The sequence below is a fragment of the Lepus europaeus genome, chromosome 8, assembly GCF_033115175.1.
Source record: "Lepus europaeus isolate LE1 chromosome 8, mLepTim1.pri, whole genome shotgun sequence".
Lineage (NCBI taxonomy): Eukaryota > Metazoa > Chordata > Mammalia > Lagomorpha > Leporidae > Lepus > Lepus europaeus.
Window position 1 is genome coordinate 76,460,606 of NC_084834.1, and position 21,991 is coordinate 76,482,596.

At 40.1% G+C, this 21,991-nt stretch overlaps 1 protein-coding gene across 1 annotated transcript in view; it reads left to right on the plus strand.

Moving 5' to 3' along the window:
* The window catches only part of PPP3CA (protein phosphatase 3 catalytic subunit alpha), a 325,310-nt gene that overhangs the window by 147,920 nt on the left and 155,399 nt on the right, over positions 1 to 21,991 (plus strand). The window contains exon 2 of the mRNA XM_062199820.1: positions 4,919 to 5,119. Within this exon, the coding sequence (XP_062055804.1) occupies positions 4,919 to 5,119 (201 nt within the window). The remainder of the gene's footprint in view (positions 1 to 4,918; positions 5,120 to 21,991) is intronic.

The following is a 21,991-nucleotide window of genomic DNA, read 5'->3' on the forward strand; positions in this document are numbered from 1 at the left end:
TTTCCAAGTGTCATTTTGTTCAAGAGGAAAAATTTCTTTTAGGCAAAACAAAGGTTTAAAAGCCCACTTAGTCTAAGTATTCTTTGGAATCTGTGATCTGTGATGTTCTCTTCTCAGCACTTGTTAGAATACTCCAGGAGGAGTTCAGGCAGCCGGTAATCCTATTCCTCCTGCTAGGGATGGTGTTACCATGACAGTGACTCACGGATGTTTTCGGTAAAATAGCGGGGATCCCTTCAGGAGTGGCTAGAGTGGCTCAGAGTTCAGAAATAGAAATCACAGCTCTCCCCTCCATCACTTAGGGCTACTGAGCTGCATCCTGGCTGTCTAAAATTGTCCTAGCCTAAAACTCAGGAGTAGCCTCTTTGTTCCGGATTGGCCAGAACTGAGGGTTCAGGCTACTGTGGCTACAAATATATATGTATTTTTGACTTGGGAAGTATTTGATTCACATGAGTGAATAACTGACAATTGTATCAATAATTGTTGTACACATGGCAATATTGGAGTCATGTGATTTTAGTTTATAGATGAGTATCTTTTCTCCATATCACACAGATAAACTTTCTGGGGGAAACAGCAAATAGAAAAGAAGCAAGGATCATACCCTTAACCACTGGAAATCAGTCTCTGCCAGATTTCCACAGTCAGTGACATGAGAAGGTGATCCTACTCAGGATGTTGTTTACCTTTAAAGCCTTCTGTGTGTTTCTTCTCGGGAGTCGGTCAAGGTCACACACACATCAAATTCCAGCTACTTTGCTGTTTTTCTTTAAACTAGGGAAAAGCATTACTTTGAGTTGGAATTGTGAAATAGAGGAATCTGTGTGTTTCTGATTTTAGGATGCTTCTTTTGAAAAAGATTAAATTTATTTGAGAGGCAGAGAGAGTTCTTCCATCTACTGGTTCACTCATCAAATGCCCACAATGGCCAGAACTGGACCATACAACAGCCAAGAGACGGAAACTCAGTCCTGGTCTCTCATATGGTTGTGGAAGTCCAAATACTTGAGCCTTCCCTACTGCCTCACTGACTGCTTTGGCAGGAAGTTAGAGTCAGGAGCTGGAGCTGGGTATTGAGTTGAGGCACTTTGATGTGGGATGTTGGTGTCTTCACCACTGGGCCAAATACTCACCCCTAGGATGCTTCTAAGAGGTTTTATAACACTATGTACTTAGAAGCAATTACAAGAAAATTGAAAATTGTTTTGGAAAGAGGCAGCCCAAATATCAATAGCTATTTCTGAATTTTTAGTGGCATACACAATTTCCACAGTCCTTGCCTGCTCATGTGTCAAAGAAAGCAACTTGTAATATTCAAAGAAAAGCAAAGAAGCGGAAATCCAATTTTATTGTATTAAGAGTAACTACTTTCACAACAAGTTAATGAAAAAAATGTTTCCCAAGCATACTGGGGTCTTTGGTCCAAATAGGTTTTGCTTAGTATTTGGCACAGGTCTGCAGTAGGATTCTAGGTGAACAGAGAAAGCAAATAAGTGTGACCTTTGTAGGGCTGGTATTTTAACGAAGCCAAAAGTGCATAAGTACACAAATATTAGCCTGCTCTTACTCTTATCCCAGGAAGCTTCTCTGGTTGACAGTATTTCTGTGTTCGATTGTTGGCATTCTTGCTTCTCATCTTGGTTCCCTGCAGGCGTTGCCATCTGTTTAACTGGTAGAGGGTCCCCTGTCAACAGTGTCTATCGTCCAGTTGGAAACATAGCCCTCTGGTAGGCTGCTGCTGCTGCTGCTTCTCTCCGGCCCCTGTTTATTTGGAACCAGTTTCAGTGTGTTGGAGCAGGTGGCTTTACCTTAGTCAGAATAGCAATTACTGGAAGGTAAAAGTGCTGCAGTGAAGGGTGGAGCATCTGCTCTTAGCAGTGATCTTGGCATTGAAGAGAGCCTTGGGGCTTGGAGAAAGTCTAATTCATGAAGGTGAGGCTGTCCCTTGGGGGCAGGGTGCTCTTTCTTTGCCTCTCACTATCTTAAGTGCTTGAACACTTTCAGGCTTAATGCTTTGATCTTTATTGATATTAATAAGACCCCACTGTTACAATCTGTCCAGCAATAAGCCAGACCTCTTCCTTTTCCTGTGATTCTTGGCCTGACAATTTTACAGTCACTTCAACCTTCATTAGTTGCCTAATTCATACCTTTGGAAATCCTAGCTTCTAAATGATCAGCTCCTGCGCATATGTAAAGGTTTTGAAGTTTTCTCCAGTCCATTTCCTGTTCAGCTCATGACTCATTACCTATAGCTTGGGGAATTTTGAGGAATTGCCAGGTCAGGTATTTTCTAATCTCAAAACTGATAGAAGCCCCCAGGTTAAAATAAATGAAAACAGTGGCCATTGCAATGTCTCCTTTTCTTAACAAGTATGCTGTAGTAGTCAGACAAGGAGGGGTGGGGCTCAAAGAAACAAAGTCACTTGCAAATATCTCAAGTTTAATGGGCTAGTTTCTTCCTTTTCTCTGTTTATTTCATGGATTTTCTATTATTTTGACTGTCCTTTGGCATTACACATTTGTGTTTTATTTTATTCAATACTTTGACATCTTATGAGGGTACTTCAAAAAGTCCAGGAAAAATAGAAAAGATAAGGTTATTTTGTTGCAGAAGGTTTTTGAAACCCGTTTCTACGAGGGCTCTTCAGAGTAGTTTATGAAAATGCATACTATGGGAAAAACTGTTTAGCCCTTAGGATGTTTTTCACTAAATAAGCTTATAGTTTAATCCCATTTTCCTGAAACTTTTTAAAGTACACTTGTCAGAAATATTCTACTGTTAGTTGCCCCAAATTATATTATTGAAAATAAAAATGGTCTTTATAAGTAAGCCCCTCTTTACATTTGTCAGAATTTTAATTATTAAAATGACTTTCTGACTGCTTTTTAATTATTAATAGCTATCTAAAATACTTTCTTGGAAACAATGTAGTTTAGCTGTTAACACCGAGTTTTTGGATTCAGACGCCTGGTTTTAAACCCTTTGAGTCCACAGATGAATCAGTAGGTGATTTTCATGGGCAAGGTGCTTACTATTTTTGAGCCTCAAGTTACTCTCCCACAGTAATATTATGAGGACTAAATAAGTTTATATATAAACATGCATACATATGCCCTTATCCATCTTACAGCTTTACTAATGTGTCCAATTTTATTACCCAAACATTAATATGAGGTGTAAAATAAATACTCCCTAAATGCTGGCTACCACTATTACTATTTACTTTGGTTATCATAACCATCCTCAGATAGCTGTAATCTCCACTTACAAGTGAGGTAACCAAAGGCAAAGGCAGTTCTTTAACCTTCCCAAGGTCATGCAGCAGGGGAACAGGCAGTGCCGCCAAGCTTTGCACCCAGCTTCATCCTGCTCACCCACCGCGTCTGTCACAACCACTTTTGGCAGCAGAGTTAAATAGATGTGGTTGAATTGTTCAGAAAATCACACTTGCATCCAGCCATATAGATTCATTTCCTGGTTTTTCTTTTCTCTTCTCTTAAGTAGCTACATTTCACAGTGATAGCAAACATATGCTATTGGATTACTCAGATTTCTTAGCATATGTCTATTGTCAGTATTCTTCGAGAGAGACTTTAAGGAAGCAATAAGACATGGTTTATTTCTTGACTTCAATATTTTTCCTCTAAGAAGAGCCCTCCTGTGCAGGGTGTGTGTGTGTGGAGGGGGAGTGCTCTTCTGCCTATGGCATGATGCATATGGCACATGGCTGTTAAATGGAATAATGTCAGTGCTCCTTGCCAGATACTTCTCAAAGGTCTGACTTTTTGTCCAGTGGAAGAATCTTCGGGTGAAATAGATGATGAATTTTTCAGTGGCTCATTGGCATGGGGGTAGTGGTGTAACAGTTAAGATTCTGCTTGCCATATCAGTGTGTCTGCATTTGAGTCCTTGCTCTTCATTCTGTTGAGCTTCCTGGCTAATGCCTTCTGGGAGGCAGTGGCTGATGGCTCAGGTATACTTGGGTGCCTACCTCCCATATGGGAGAACAGAGAGTTCCTGGCTCCTGGCTTCAGCCTAGCCCAGCCCATGTTTTTGTGGGCATTCAGGGAGTGAAACAGCAGTTGGAAAATCTTTCTCCCTCTGTGTGTGTCTGTGTGACTCTGCCTTTCAAATAAATAAAACAATGTAAATGACTCATTGACCATTTTTCAGAAATCTCACATACATTGAATGTGCTCCGGCTGAGTAAATGTACTTACAAATGTGAAGGAATACAGCAACTACAAAGGAGCTTGCTCCTTTTAAAGGGTGCTGGGATGAAATTGGGGGAGGGAGGAGGTGGTGCTGGAGAGAGCCTGGGTGTTCTAAGTCTGAGCAAGTACTGGAGTTTGTTTTCGTATCATTTTGCCAAATAACTACCCCTGACGTCATTCTGCCCCTCACTCTTCAAGATAGTCCTTTGTACAAATGCTTACACAACTACACACAAATCTTGAGTCCCTATTCAGCTTTAAGTGCGTTTTTGCCTTCTGTGCCTTCTAGTTAGGCCAGGAGACCTGGTAGGGCATCCTCTTCTCATTCTTCTGATCCCTGGAGATGAGCCTGCTGCAGATAGGAGACTGCTCCAGCCCATTGTGGAGCTCTGTGTAGAAACGTTTTTCATTTCTGGAGTTGATCATTGCCTAACAGAAAACTGTTTCTCATGGCTTTTTCTCTATTAAACCCATCAGCATCTTTCAGATGCAAGAGATAGTACTGAATGAATAACTGCAAATTGCATCTAGAATGAAAGGGAGAAGGCAGTCCTTAATCCTTGATAGCTTTTGATCCTATTTTAATGTGGAGACTTTTAAAATACACCTGTAGGGGTTTGCTGATGGGGATGGTTGTTACTGAATCTTTTGTTGTTGAGTTTGGGCTAATATAGTAATTTGACATTTTTCCTTTCAGCTGTCCCATTTCCTCCAAGTCACCGGCTCACAGCAAAGGAAGTGTTTGATAATGATGGGAAACCTCGTGTGGATATCTTAAAAGCACATCTCATGAAGGAGGGCAGACTGGAAGAGAGTGTTGCATTGAGAATAATAACAGAAGGCGCTTCAATTCTTCGACAGGAAAAAAACTTGCTGGATATTGATGCGCCGGTCACAGGTAAGTCCTGAGGATGCAGACTTGGGTGCCTTCCTCCCACATGGGAGAGTGGAGGGAGTTCCTGGCTCCCTTGTGCCTGAACTTTCTTGTTTATAACATCAGATCTAAGGTCATGGCTACCACTGGGTCTTCAAGTACCTTACTCACTGTACTCCTTTACTGTTAAATCTGTACATTAAGGGACTAAGGATATTGTATGTATGTAGAATATATTTATTTTCATGTGTTCAATGTCTGCAAGATTGGGGTGCTATTAAAAGTGAGGGGCAACTTCAAGATAATGAAGATGATGAAGATATTTGATGTAATTCTTAATTAAGAAATGTTGTTTGTCATTGCAAACACTAACTGGCAGAAAAAATACAGGTTATTAACTGGGAAGGCTGAAGTGTCCTAAGACTTTCACAGTGGTTGAGGAAGTGGTTGAGTTAATTTACTGGTTCTCAATATGTGATCCCCAGACTGTCGTCATCATTACATCCTCCTCATCATCTTCACCTGGGAACTTGTTAAAATCTGAATTTCCAGGCCGCATTCTAGAACTGAGTAAGGCCCCATAATCTGTGTTGACTTGTCAAGTGTTCTAGATGATTCTCACACACATTAAAATTTGGGAAATACTGAACTTCAGGACGAAAGCCAAATTTCTCACTTTCCTATAACATTTTGTTCCTAGAAGACAAGTATTTACATTCTGAATGTTTTTGTACTGTTGCTTTGCATGGGCAGGTACAAATTTTGTTCAGGTATGCTTAATGGAAAATAGAGTAGCTCATACTAGAGATTTTTGATCTATTTACCCTTTGTGGAGTTTGCTAAACTTGGCAGGCTTTCATTTTTAGAGAACCTAGTAATTTTCATTTTCCCCTTACATATTCTCTTTCTGGCAAAGGGAAAACATCTAGATATCATATGTCTCTTTTGGAATAAGAGGAATATTTAAAACTATTCCATGCATTTTAGTGATTATCTCTTTTTTCCCATTCTGCATGTTCTTATAATATTACTGGTCTTCAAACACTTATGTGAATGTGATTGTTATAATGATAAGCTTTCTTGAACATCAGGCTTACACCTTCCTTGATGGAAATGCCCCCTAAGGATTCCTACTCCAAAGAAATTGACATTATTTACATTTTATTTTTGGTTGGCAAGCTAGCTGATCTTCTTGCTTGTTCCAAATTCAGAAAATATAGTGAGGGTGGGTTGAGTCAGGCAGCAGGAGGAATTGGCTGCAGTTGTATCAAGTCTGTATTGACAGTGGTACGTGAATCAGGCCGTGGACTTACCTGGTGTTTGTGTGTGTGCTAGTTACTGTCAGGAGTCCTCATTAAGTTCATGGAAAAATGTGTATTATAAAAATATTTTCAATGAATTTTAGGTTTTTTTGCACCAAAACAAACTTGACTTTTAGCTTCGTTTCCCATGAACTTTCTGAAGTACCCTTGTGTGAATCTTGTTTTCATCTTATACAGTGGAGTCATGCATTGTTATCTCCGGGTCACAGAAGCCATGAAAATACAATACAGAGCAACAGTGGACAGGCTTTACTTTCCTATATATTAAAACCCAAAAATTTCAGCACCTGAATACTGTTCAGAATCCACCACCAACCAAAAAAGTGTTTTTTTATTTTGACTATGAATTCTACCTAACGTATTAGCTGTATATATCATTAAGCTTATTTGTTTTTGATAAGAATGAGTTGCATGCTATTGAGTTCTTTTTCTCCCATTACATGTGATAATTTGTGAATTCTGATGAATAATTCATGTGAAAATCATGAATGAGCCCAGGAAGTATTAATGGAGTTGAAAAATAACATGGAAAATGGATATTTAGGGTGAGGTATTTTCTGGGGTAGCCTGATCACTTCCTCTGTTGCTAGCCTCTGTCCTGGAAGAACACAAAGAGAAGATTTTAGAAGAGTCAAATTCACAATATCTTATCCCTGAACCCTGGGCCTTTCCGCAGTGCATTTGCCCTCTCATTCAGAAGCCACACCTAATTCTTCCACCTGGCTCAGATAGCGGCTGATAGTTTGACAAATTTCAGAAACTAGATATAAAGATACTTTAAAAATCAGGACTCAGTGAAGTATCACTTTCCATGAGAGAGAAGAAAAGCCTTTTAGGTAGTGCAAGAATAGCTTTTGGAGACGTCACAGAATATGTCACTCTGAAGCACGACTGGAGTCTAACTCAAGAAGGGAAAACCTTTCTTTAGAAGAGTATTCACATCTCGTGATAAAGGAAAGATTCTACAGAGCTTCTAGTAGATTACATCTGAGTGGTCTCTCCACTGTCCCTCACCTCCTTTTTCTGAGAGTATTAGAATATGGAATAATAGTGGCAGAGGCCAGTAGAAAAATCTTTTGCACATTGGATAAAAGGGAGAATACATTTTTATGTATCTCATTCTCCAGCAAGTTAATGTCATAGTCCTTTATGGCTGCAATAAAAAAAAATGCCATTAACTCACAATTTCTGTTGTTTATAAACAATAGAAATATTTATTTAGGAGAGTCTGAGAGGTCTGAAATCAAAGACCAGCAAGTCTAGTGTTCTCAGATGGAGCTTTCATCTGTGTCTGTAGGTGGAAGAAGGGGAAGACACCTCTCTGGGCACTTTTTGATAAGGCCAATAGTCCTGCTTATAAGGGCTACACCCTTCTGATATCTGAAACTCTCAGTGAGATCCCAATCAAAACAAGGAAGCCATGAAACAAGCTCTGCTGTTTGCTCTAGACTAGCCTGACTGATTAAAATGGTAGATTTCCAGATATTTAGTTTGAAAATTGTATTTCTGTGTTGCAGGCATTTTGTGAATATAGTTTCTCACTTTCACTTTTTCTGAAAACTGAGTTGAATATATCCTTGTTTACTAGAAAACATACAAATGAAATATATTTTTCTATTTTTCTTAAAGATTTATTTTATTTATTTCAAAGGCAGAATTAGAGAGAGAGAGAGAGAGAGAGAGAAAGAGAGAGAGAGGCAGAGAAAGAGAGATATCTTCCATCTACTGGTTCATCCCCAAAATGGCCACATTGGCCAGGAATGGGCCAGGCTGAAGCCAGGAGCCAGGAGCTTCCTCTGGGTGTTTCACACGGGTGCAGGGACCCAAGCACTTGAGCCATCCTCTGCTGCTTTCCCAGGCACATTAGGCACGAGTGGGATCAGAAGTGGAGCAGCTAGTACTTGAACCAGCACCCACATTGGATGTCAACATCGTGGGTGGCAGCTTTCCCCACTATGCCACAATGCTGACCCCGTGAAATATTTTTTTAAAAGTTTCCAAATAGCTATGCATTTTGACAATTCAGTTTAACACATCCAAAGGATATTTACTTGGTAAGGGTGGCATGGGTTACACACATGTGCACAATCTGATCTGTGTGAAAGGCTAAGAATACCACAAGAAAAATGGAAGCAGTATTTACCCCAAGGTAAGTACACAAACTATTGATTAAAGATTTGACTCAGATCTACTCAAGCCAATTAGTATATAGCTTATAAGAGCCATAAAGCTGTTCTATTTTTGAACAATGACTGGTTTTCCTGACAGTGCCCATTGGTTGCCACATCTCATCCTGAGTTAAAGTCTGTGTTAACTAGCTGGATTCCTGCCTGTCCTGAAAATGGATTGAGGACTCTTTAGGGAGGCCAGGATCATGGATGGTAAAAGCATTGAGATGTAGTCTGTGCTTAGGATACCCAGGTTCTGGTAAGGGAGTCAGACACATAAACAGATACTCACTATATAATGTGTCAAGTTTGTAACAGAGGTGCTGAAAAACTGGAATGGGAACATAGAGAACATAGAGGGCAGAGGATGTCTTGAGGTTTCCTGAGTTTGAATTGGAACATGCATGGTTTGTAAAATTTCCTTGTATTCAAAAGTTGGGCATGCACTACAGCCTACTAAGTACATAGATATGTTTTGTCAAGTGGCCAGCCTTGTTCTTGAAGATGAACTTTGGGAAGACAGTGTGTCAGAAGGCTGTGAGACAGGTTACAAAGTTGAGGGTCAGATATTTGTCTCTTGTAGGCAGCACTGAAAATGTTCCTTGCAATGCTGCTCTGTAAGCAATGGGGAGCCACAGTGGTCTTGGAGCAGGGGAGTTAATACATAATCAAAGTCGTTGCTAAAGTAGCATCGTTGATGGAATGAGCAGGGTGTTGGGGGAGGAGCTCTGGGGAGGAGTTGATCAGAAACCTTTCCTTCTAGTTCAAGGGAGCCATGATGCTCACTTTGGCATACCAGGGACATTGGATTCAGTGTTTATTTCAGGGCCTTTAAAAGAGTGATTCCTAAAGTTGATTTAAAGACATACTATTAGTTTGTATATTTTTTTAACAATTCAGTGTATTAAAGACTTTGTGAATGTGGTTAGGTAGAGTTTTCAGGAATCCACTACATTTCTCCCTAAAGTTCTCATATTTTCCTGTTTTTCCCTCTTACTTGACAGAGAACATTCCACTCATTTGTAAAGCGCAGGCAGACCAGGAGATTAGGTTTTTGAATAGAGTGATTTGGAACTTATTTTCTGCTCTCTGGGCGGAGGGCAGCGGCCAGTATCATCAGCTGGGCAGGCTGCTAATCTCTCCGGTTTGTCTGTTTCCTGCAGCAGGGGATTTGTCCCTGGGGCAGCAAAGGATTCCCTCAGTGGCTGGGCCTGCCATTTAGCACGTCAGGCAGTGGCCAGGGAGCCCTCTGGCTCCGCTCCTGGATGTGAGAGTGGACTGGTGGCCAAGTTTAAGGTCATGGCATTCTTTCCCTACAGCAGCTGACGTCAATTGGAATTCCCCTTGCCTGGACTCTGGGGAGAGTTGAGAGGGGATTGGAATCCAGTGTCTTTTGGGAACTAAAAGATCAGTATTTATTCTCTTCGTCCTGTCTTGTTTTACTGTAAAGCAGCATGACTTTAGTTTTTATGGGGACAAAGTATGACTTCTGGGGCATTTTGCCCACCTATGATTTCTGGGCCAGATCTTTAGGGACTGTTCTGAATGTGAGTCAGTGTCCTTTTTTCCTGATCACTTTACCTCTCTGGTCACACGCGCTTGTTGTCAGAAAACCACATGAGGAAGGGGAGACACAGGGCTGAAAGCAGTGTTGGTAATGTTGAGCACACATCAGAATCTCCAGGAGGGCTTCATAAGCTGCAGAGGGCCACGTCCCACCTCTAGCATTTCTCATTAGTCGGTCTGCAGAAGGAGCTGAGAATTTGAATTTCTGACAGGTTCCCAGGTAATGATGCTCTTGAGCTGAGATCACACTGTAGGAGCCACTGGCTTAGGTGCTTGCCCGGAGGTCTCCTAGGTAGGCAACTACAGACCTTGCACTGAGCAGGCATTTGTTTGTCCATGTTATTCGTGCCTAGCTGTCATGCTACACTGTACCCACTGTGCGGCCTCTCTGTCATAAGGTGGAAGTGAGGCACTTTCATTTAAATTGAGAGAATTTGCTGTTGCTTATTTCTGAAGAAAGCTTGAGGAACATTGATGGTAAAGTTTCTTGAGAAGGAATAAATTATTGACTGTTGATGATCATTTATTGTATTTTAAATAAAAATGTGTTCCTTAACACAAGGAGACAAAGCAAGGGGATACTGCTTAGCACCTTTGGGACATCCAATTTATCTATATATGAGTAGCTTTTTTTCTTCATAAGCTGTCTGGAAATTTTCTATAGAAAGCTACCACTGGGGCCATCAGTATGGCACAGCAGGTTAAGCTGCAGCCTGCAAATCCAGCATCCTACCTGGGTGCTGTTTCAAGTCCCAGCTGCTCTACTTCTGATCCAGCTCCCTGCTGTTGTGTCTGGGAAAGCTTAGAAGGTGACCCACGTCTTTGGGCCTTGAACCCATGTGAGAGAACTGGATGAAGTTCCAGGTTCCTGGCTTTGCTGTGGCCCACCCTGGCCGTTGGAGTGAACCAGTGGATGGAAGATCTCCCTCTCCCTCTCCCTCTCCCTCTCCCTCTCCCTCTCCCTCTCCCTCTCTCCCTCCCTTTCTTCCTCCCTCCCTCCCTCTGTAATGCTTTCAAATAAATAAGTAAATCTTTAAACAGAAGCAAAAACAACAACAAAAAGAATTCTACTACTGTGACAGTTTATAAAAGACAAACACGCTAGCGATGAAAAATATCCTAAGGTGAATTGGGTGGTACATTTGGGTGGTCTGTTAAGAACAGCCGAGCCTCAGTAATTCTGTGTTTCTATACACAAGTTAGTAATAAGCCGTTAAGCATTAATAAACATGTAGCACCATCCCCAGGAAACGTTTGGTGGTCACTACGATTATGTCCTAATTGTAAAAACGGTTACAGGACTTGAAGACTCATTACACCGTATCCTCTGCCTCATTACACCGTGTCCTACACCTTCTATGCCTTGGAGCTCTCACGAACAGTGAAGTGTTTCAGTACTTTCCTGAAGGTGGTGCCTGTAGTTGTTTTCATGGAAAGATAGACATGCACAAAACAATTATTGAAATCTGAAAGTGATGACTTGCAGCAGTGATCCTGCCATTCTTTCAGAGAAGGTTAACCTGTATTAAAGTCAGTACTGCTGTGGTGTTAGGAGAAGCAGTGTTTGAAATGATACTGGAATTCCTCCAGGTAAGGAGAGAAAATCTTACTAGCTACCTAAAAAAGGGACTTGAAGATATCTGTTTTCTTTTGTCTATGCAGACTATATTGCATTCCCAGTCTCACTTCATATTCTAATTTCTTATTGAAGTGTTGCTAATAATTTCAGTCCCCACTGATTTTAATCTCCTCCTGAGGTGGGAACATGTGTGAGCTATAATGGACAGTGCCAAATGCTGGTCACAGATTCGGCCTAGTCCCTAACAACGTTTTCACTGGTCTAGAATGAAATTATATTTCTCATTTTAGGAAAAATGCGCTTTTTTATATAAAACTATGGTAACTGTAGATATTTTTAATAACTATTTGGGGGACAAATTACTGAGTTGTGTTTGCTGTTGGGATAACATTTGTTAAGTTCTTGTTTCTTGCCCTTGTCAACACCATACATTTTAATTCTTAGTGTTCACACAGCCCCAAGGATGTACTGCTCTCCATCCCATTCTACGAAGCAGGAAACTGGAGCTCAGTGAAATCAGTTTCTTAAAAGAGTTAGCCAGCTAGAAAGTGCCAGAACTTGAATTAAAACCCAGGTGTGGGCCGGTGCCGTGGTGCATGCAGTAGATTAACCCTCTGCCTGCAGTGCCGGCATCCCATACATGGGCCAGTTCTAGTCCTGGCTGCTCCACTTCCAACCCAGCTCTATGCTATGGTCTGGGAAAGCAGCAGCAGATGGCCCAAGCACTTGGGCCCCTGTGTCTGCATGGGAGACCAGGAAGAAGCTCCTGACTTCAGATCGGCTCAGCTCTGGCCGTTGCAGCCATTTGAGGAGTGAACCAGTGGATGGAAGACCTTTCTCTCTGTCTCTTCCTCTCACTGTCTGTAACTCTGCCTCTAAAATAAACAAATAAAACCTTTAAAAAATCAACTTAAAACCCAGGCAGATCTGCCACGTCTGTTCCCATTTTATTTGGAGGTAAAGGTTAATTTCCCAGGCCCGTGAAAGCATTAAATCTGGGAGTCACCATTTATAACATGGTATTAAATTGTATTGTCCTGAGTTATTTTTTCATCTCTTGCTGTTATCCTACTAAAGTGTTAAACACCTGAGAATGGTGCTGTGGTTTTGTGGACATTATTCTGTTTCCAAATAATTTAATCTCAGTATTCTGAAGATTTACAAATAGCACATTACGATAATAATACAATGAAGACATATGAGAACATCGAAGTAGAATATGTATTTATATATGTGTTTGTGTCAGTGCAATCACTGAAACAGTGGTTATCTTCTTTTTCTGTTCTTTTTTACTGACTGTTGATTTTCTTAAACCTATTGGTTTCTGGCTTCTTAGTGGGATATTTTAGATGTATGAGATATTAAAATAAAAAAACACATGCAGCCATCAAAAGTCATTTTTATGGGAAGATCTGTGGTTTAACTAGCAGATTAGTAAGGGAAACTAATAACACATTTTAAGGCAGCTGCTTTATCACCATTTAAGGTTAGTTACTTTCTTGTTATATAAAATGTGTCATTTACAAAGGTTAACTAGTGCTTTTTTGTAGACATCTTGCTGATGTGAAAATGTGCTACCTGAGGGGAGGTCTTCTTTGCTTTTGCCTATGAGGTCACGTTGTTTGACCTCCTGTGCTTGGTCCAGCTCACCACCTGTATCACCTAATAGCACAGTGAAAGCCCCTGGAACTGTCCTTCTGTGGAGTTAGGGGTTTATGTTTAGGGGGAGGTCAATATTCTTTTGATCATATTAAACCCAAAAGGTCTTTATATGGTAAATTATATATTTAAATCCTTATCTAATAAGAAATAACAAACTGGTAACACATATTACTCTAAGTTGTTTTCACCACATGAAAATAATACTGATGTGAAAATATATTTTACTGATTATATGGTGGTAGAAGGAACAACACAAAACATTCCACTTCCAGGAGCTAGTCATTTTCAGAGTTTCATGAAACATGACATTGTGTAAGATTCTAGACAAGGTTGCCTTTTGTGGTATTGTGGTTATTTTTGATTCCAGCTTATTGTATGTTTTTCTGTAGTTAGTTTCTGTGCATATTTTGCATCCTGGCCCTTCTGTCAGCCATAATAGCATTGTTCCATTGTATTCCTTAGATATTTAAGATTTGGATACCAAACATTTTGAACTTCAAATTCATGAGAGGCAAATACAAGGGGACTTCAAAAAAAGCCATGGGATTTAGTGGAAGTAATTGGGATTAAAACTATTTTGAGGGAACATGCTGTGGCATAGTGAGTTAGTCTGCTGCTTGGGATGCTGGAGTGCCAGTCCCAGTCCCAGCTGCTCCATTTCTGATCCAGCTCTCTGATAATGTGCCTGGAAGCAGCAGATGATGGCTCACGTACCTGACTTCCTGCCATCCATGTGGGAGACCTGGATGGAGATTCTGGCTCCTGGCTTCAGCCTTGCCCAGTGCCAACTGTTGGAGCCATGTGAATCAGCAAATGTAATTGCTCACGCTCTCTCTGCTACTCAAGCTGTCAAATAAATAAGTAAATCTTTAAAATTAACATTGTTTTCAAAAGTTTATTTTAGTAAAAAGTCAGTTGAAATGCAGGCATAAAGGGACTTTCAAGAAGTACATGGAAAGCATATACTATGAAATAAACTTCAGAATGTGTTTTAAAACTTTTTACACCAAAATAAATGTATCTTGTAATTCCATTTTCCATGAGTTTTTTTTTTTTTAAAGTACTTTCATATGTAGGTGAAGGAATCTTGACCTATTTTGTAATTTCTTTTAAGATTTCTTAACACTGTTACTTTGGAAGCACCTTTTATCTTGTTAATAAACAAAGCTCTGTGCAAGAATAAAATGAGGTTTAGTGACAAGAAAAAAATGTAGATAAAAATGAAAGAAACTTAATGATTAGCTGAGCTTTCTTTTTCTGTATGGCTCCATTTGTAGTGTGTTCATTTATTTCCATAAACATTGATGTCAAGGTCACCATTTTGTTTGCATTGCCTTTCTTTTCAGATTCATATATTTTTGTTCAAGACAGTATTTATAAAAGACTACTACTGTTGAGATTCCTTTAGATTTGCTGGTTAGTGTCAGGCTTTTTAATATTTAGAGATCTATTTGGAATTTATGGACTTGATTCAATTTCAGAAATGCAGTTATTACTTCCTATGATATGTTATTGTGCTATCTGAATTAAGATGCCATCTGCTGGTATGTATTTGACACATCTCGTTGTACTTTTAGCTGCCATGGGAGTCCTTTATGGCTTGTAAGGAGCAATATTTTTTGAAATGACATGCAAAGACATTAGTGTCCTTTTCAAATAAAGCATCTTTGGTACCTTCTTTTCTGTTCTCTTGAAGTAATATACCTACTTGCTATGATCTTTATTAGCATAATTTGATTCTTTCCTAAAAATATAATCAGTCCCCAGTTTTAAGATCCTCTTTAAATTAAGTCCTAACTACAAGTTTCTCATATAGGGTGTTTTTTTTTTTTGACAGGCAGAGTTAGACAGTGAGAGAGAGAGAGACAGAGAGAAAGGTCTTCCTTTTTCCATTGGTTCATCCCCCAAGTGGCTGCTACGGCCGACACGTTGCGGCCGGCTTGCTGCGCTGATCTGAAGCCAAGAGGCAGGTGCTTCCTCCTGGTCTCCCATGCTGGTGCAAGGCCCAAGGACCTGGGCCATCCTCCACTGCACTCCTGGGCCACAGCAGAGAGCTGGACTGGAAGAGGGCCGCCGGGACAGAATCCGGCGTCCCAACCGGGACTAGAACCCCGGGTTCCAGCGCCACAGGCAGAGGATTAGCCTAGTGAGCTGTGGCACCGACCCATATAGGTTTTAAAAGGAAAATTTGATTAGTATTTGGGTATCATGTGATGAGTAAATGATTAGCAGGTAATAACAAACATGAATCAGAGATTATTCATTTGAAAATTTCTTCTGTTTTAAACATTAAAGGCCAACACCTTCAAAGGTAACCCCTAGCTTAATCTTAGCTGCTGTTTGTTTTTGCCTTCCTCAAGAGATAAGCTGGTAGTATGTTTCAAATCAATATCAAAGCTAGGTGAAGCAAATTGTCTGCATCATTGATATAAAATATACATTGCATTCAGAAATCTGAATTTAGAACATCTTAAAAATGCCTGATTTTTGTAGTCCCTTACAGAATAGTTTGTAGCTGATTAGCTAAGTGTTGTAAGGGTATAGTAGTTGTTAGCTAGTTTATAGGTTCTTTTCTCACTGTGACCTGTTTAACATTCTCAGATTACACTAGACTTCTCTTCTCATCCTGCTAGGTTATCTTAAAAAAAGAAAAGAAAAAAATAAAAGAAGAAGAAAAGATAGAAAGTGTCCCCGTTAAAACCATAGATCTCTAGTTTGGATTCTGGGTTTGCTATTTCCTGGACAAGTTATTTCATCTCTCTCTCAGCTTCCTCATCTGTTCAGCAGTGTTAGTCTCATGCCTTTTGCTCAGATACAGTGAAGAACTGCAAACTCACCACAGATAAAATGCCCCATAAATAGTAACCATTATGTTATAATTACTGTACCCATTTTTTCATGGCTAGTATTGTTATGTAGCTGATGTAGAAACTCCATTTTTAATACATTATTTGGTGATTAGGAGTAGACAGACCTCTTCACTCTACCAATTTGGATAATATAGCAGACCTTGTGTTTTGTATTTTATGGATTTAAGGAAAGAATTTTGGAGAGCTGAGGGATGAGAAAGGGAACAGAGAGATCTTTGGGGCAGATATCCCTAACTCATCCTTTCTAAATTTCAAATGAGTTTAAATAATGAAAATAAAATTCTGCTTTTACATTGTTCATACAAACTGCTGGTAGGCAAAATAGGAGAAAAGAAAAACTTGTGAAATCTGACCTATTGAGTTCTTTTAAAATTAGAAGTAATTAATCAAAGTAATGATTTTTTTTTTTTTACATTTGATGGTTGAGAATCATTCTGACACAAATGCATTTTCATTTCAAATTTGTGTGTTTGACTTTTGTCATAGTAGTTCATGGAATTTCCAACAAATTGCATATTATCTGGATTTTACATTTCTCAAATAATATGTAACCAGATTACTTTCTGGCTTTTAAACTTGAAAAAATATTAATATGAATTCCCAGTGATTTTCTTTTTTCATTCCTGCTGGAAGTCCTAAACTATTTAATGATATTTTGTCTGTGTACCTCTTAGTTGAAGCCTTCTAGGGTTTCTAGAAGGCTTAGATTGTTTATAACAATTTCTTGCTGTGTTTTTGGGCATGTTAGTAAGTCTTTGAATAAGATAATGCTAAACAAATTTCAGAAGTTCATTTGGAGAAAAGAAGAAATTGTAGGTTAAGGGATCGTGTGTCACAAGCGTATAATATTGATTGGCCTCAAACATGCTTTTGTTCTTTTGGTACATTATAGAGAAATATAAACCAGTTTCAAATGGTGGATAATATTTCAGGTTCTGTTTTAAGTAATGAATAAGCTTAACAAGAACTCTGAGAGTACACAGAAGCTTAAACTTTTTTTTTTTAAATGCAGAGCACTAAGAGAGAGGGACAGATAGATAGAGACAAAGGGATCTTCCAGTTGCTGGATCATTCCCCAAATGACTACCAAAGCCAGATCTGGGTCAGGCTAAAGCCAGGAACCAGGAACTCCACCCAGGTCTCCCACATGGGCAGCAGGAGTCCATCATCCACTGGTTTCCAAGGCAGATTAGAAGAAATCTGAGAAGCAGGGACTCAGACACTCTGAAATGGGATGCTGGTGTCACAAGTGGTGGCCTAATCTCTGTATCACAACACCAGCCCCAGTGTAGAGACTGCTGGAATGTCAATTGTATGTATGAAAAAATTGAGACATGGAGAGATTACAGAGCTTGGCCAGAATCTCAGACATGTACTTCCACAGTTTAGAGGTATCTGGCCCATCCATTATAGTTATTCAAACCCAGACTAATTCCAGAGCCCAGTTTTCATGAAGCATGAAGGGTAGCCATGTGGCAGTTGATTAAGATATTCTTGGGTAGGGAATTTCTCATAGTATTTTTAACTAATGCTTTCAAACAAGTATTTAATTGATACACTCATTTCTATAAGCATCCCAATAATTCCCTCAACATCATGCAAACTGCAGAGCAGGCAAGCCATAGCTAGCGATGTGAAGTAAACATTAGAATAAGCCAAAAAGCCAGTTAATATTTTAAAATTGAAACACGATTTTTGTTTTGTTTTTCTTTTGGCTTTCCCCATGTGACTTGTTTCTAAAGTTCACCATTAGAATTTTTGCTTTGAAGAGGTTATAAGCATTAGGGATACTAGAACCAAGAGATACTGGAACCATTTTAGAACAATCCTGAAGTCCTCCTAAAACCCTTCAATGAAGTTGCATTTGCATAAGGCCTCAGTCCCTATCACCTGTCTCTTGACAGATGAGCTCCAAAATGAATTTCCCTTGCTTTCTTCTCTCCCTTTCCCAGAAATTCTCACCAAAGAGAACTTGTTGCAAAACATTGTTGAAAATCATAAAATGTTATGAATTAGCTTCCAGTTCTTGTCTGAAATTGTTGTGTTCTTACTCGAGTAGAAGACAATTTGTATGTAAATACTAAAGTGTTTTATTTATTTGAGCTAACTCAGAAAACAATTTAAATAGCTGATTTCAGCATTAAGCCAACAAAGGTTCCGTAAAGGTATTTGGCTGCTCTATAAGTACTAGATGTTGGGCCTGCCTTATGCTCTTTTCCCCATTTCCATAGACCTGCCCCAGCTCCCCCAGGACTGATTCCAGCCATAGACCTTATCTTACCTGGGAGAGCAGCACCCACCCAGTTGAGCCCTTCTCTTCTACCTCTTCAGTGCTAACAAATGGGAATTGGCATTCTTTGGACTCTTGCCCTGTGCCTAACAGTGCTCTAACTTTTTTTTTTTTTTTTTGATAGGAAGAGTGGATAGTGAGAGAGAGAGAGAGAAAGGTCTTCCTTTTTGCCGTGGTTCACCCTCCAATGGCCGCTGCGGCGGCACATTGTGCTGATCTGAAGCCAGGAGCCAGGTGCTTCTCCTGGTCTCCCATGGGGTGCCCGGCCCAAGCACTTGGGCCATCCTCCACTGCACTCCCTGGCCACAGCAGAGAGTTGGACTGGAAGAGGGGCAACCGGGATAGAATCCAGCGCCCCAACCGGGACTAGAACCCGGTGTGCCGGCGCCGCAAGGCGGAGGATTAGCCTGTTTAGCCACGGCGCCGCTCTAACATTTTTGATGCATATTGTTATGCCACTTAGAGATGGTTATTTCTTTTTTCTTTTTTCTTTTTTTTTTTAAATTTTGACAGGTAGAGTTACAGACAGTGAAAGAGGGAGAGAGACAGAGAGAAAGGTCTTCCTTCCGTTGGTTCACTCCCCAAATGGCCGCTGTGGCCGGCGCTGTGCCAATCCGAAGCAGGAGCCAGGTGCTTCTTCCTGGTCTCCCATGTGGGTGCAGGGGCCCAAGCACTTGGGCCATCCTCCATGCCCTCCCTGGCCATAGCAGAGAGCTGGATTGGAAGAGGAGCAACCGAGACTAGAAACCGGGGCCCCTATGGGATATCGGTGCCACAGGCAGAGGATTAACCTAATGAGCCACAGCGCCGGCCCAAGATGGTTTTTTCTTTTGTTAGAAGACAGCTCTTGTGTAACATAAGTTACGTATGTGATTTTGAATTTTATAATAGCCATTGAAATTTTTAAAGTGACAGGTAAATTTAATTTTAATAATATATTTTATTCCAGCTATCCAAGATGTTGTCATTTTGGCATGTAGTCAATATAATAAAAGATCGGGCATTCTCTCTCTTTTTTTTTTTTGACAGGCAGAGTGGACAGTGAGAGAGAGAGAGACAGAGAGAAAGGTCTTCCTTTGCTGTTGGTTCACCCTCCAATGGCCACCGTGGCCGGTGTGCTGTGGCCGGCGCATGGCGCTGATCCGAAGGCAGGAGCCAGGTGCTTCTCCTGGTCTCCCATGGGGTGCAGGGCCCAAGCATTTGGGCCATCCTCCACTGCACTCCCTGGCCACAGCAGAGAGCTGGCCTGGAAGAGGGCAACCAGGACAGAATCTGGCACCCCAACCGAGACTAGAACCCTGTGTGCTGGCGCTGCTAGGTGGAGGATTAACCTATTGAGCCACTGCGCCTGCCGGGCATTCTCTGTTTACTAACTCTTTGAATTCTTGCATTTATTTTGTACTCAGAGCACATTTCTTCTGACTCACTACATTTAACTGCTCAGAAGCCACCAGTGGTTAGGGCTGCCCTGTAGGACAGTACAATTAGAGATTAAGAAATTCAAGCTTGCTAAGTAACTGGCTTCCAATACAGCCTTAGTAGACCCAGAAGCAAAGACTAAATTCAGGTAACTGAGTCTTGAGCCCAAGAGCTCAAGCTCCTGTGCCACACACTCCATTATCTCAGGAGCTGGAGAGTTAGTTTCTTCCTTCAGTCTTCAATCAGTGCACTGTTACACCCTTCTGGGAGTGTAACAGCCTGTGTCACATCTAACCAGCAGAGAGATTTTATTCTCTGCTTCTTTCTTTCTGTTTCAGTTGAACCTGTGATATTAAATTCTGTAGTCTTTGGTTACTTTTCCTATTGGGTTAATGAACATAAAATCATAGACCCCAGAAGCCTATGGGAGTCACTTGCCTTCTTTTTTTCTAACCTCGCTGCTTTTTTTCATCCCTTAATTATTAACACATGCCTCTACAAAGTACACTATGTGCTACCTACCTTTGGCAGAAATTATAGTTTGACTTTAATTCCTTTGGTCTGTCCCCTCCAACACACTTTGTATTATATACCTAAGTGATCTTACACAAAATATCATGTTAATTTCATTGAAGTCTTGTTTTTATTGCCACTCTGTTGCTCAGAAAGCATGTGTGACTACCTGTCCTTACAGTAATGAATTTCAAAGCAGTATGGAGCAAGGTTCATCGTGTAAGCCCTCATAACATAGAGGGGTTGGGTATGGTAGATCAATGGGATATTGAAACAAGAATGTGGGAAAACAAAGCAGTGTAATAAACCTGCTGTGGAAATGACCAGCTTGTAGTCAATTAAAAAAATTGACTCAATAAAGGAGATGGAATGCAAATATTTATAATAGATAACTTTCAGAATTGAAAAGCATTTTCTATAATTGCTTTGATTTAACTTTAATTATAATGTTGTTTGATTTTAGGATGTCATACAGAGTTAAAAGGGTAAAAGATTGTGGTAGTTTTCAAGAGGTGACATCTTAAAGCACTGTTGCATAGGATTGGGTCAATTTTATAGTATTTATTGTCTCCCCACGTCTATTTTCCCAATTTCTACTTCTAAGTGGTTCACATGGCCACTCAACTGACTATTAAATTCCTCCCTCCTTTGATGCTGTGTACAGCTCAGTGTTTGTGTAATAGTCAGCGGTGCATGAGAAAAATTTGTGTGTACCGCTTGCAGGTTGTGCAACCAAGAGGAAATGTAGTACCCTCCTGGTTTCTGTTTTCCTTTCTTGCCAATACACTTGAGATGGCCAGAGCTGAAGGTACCATTCCAACCATGAGAAGAACATCCTATTTTGAGGATAGTGGAGCAACAAAATAAAACGGTCTTTGGGTCCTGCTTCTGTGTACTTGCCATATTTTCCAAATTGCTTAAAACTTAAAAAAAAAAACAAAAACTTTTCTCATACTTAAGCCATTATTATATCTAGATCTGTGTCAGAAATTCTAGTGCCTATTTTCTAATGCATAGTGTAAACCCATTAATATCTTCCAAACAGATTGTTACCTACCTATCCTATCATAACTACATAAATCCCTGCCATAAACCCTATTCTTTTCCAGAGAGAAGCCAATATATTGTTCTCTTAATGAGCCTTGATTATTTTTGTTTCTCTATCTTGGGATACATCAGAGAAATTTCTTCTACATGAGGTATGTCTTCTGTGTGTTATTTTTTTCTATTAATGTAAATTCTGTACATTCTCCAGAGCAGGCTCAAGTCTGATGCCATCTGGGAAGATTTATTCAGACCCTCAAATAGCAAGGTCTTTTTCTTCCCTTAATTCCCATAATGTTTTATAGTTATGCCTGCTATGTAATGCTTATTGTGGAATATCTTGTCTCCCTCAACTATACTGCAGGTTCCTTCCAAGAAATCTCTGTAACTAATGTTCTTGAAACAAACCTTATCTTATCCTCTATCCCTATTCTTGCCTGTTTTATGCACTTTACAAATTTTT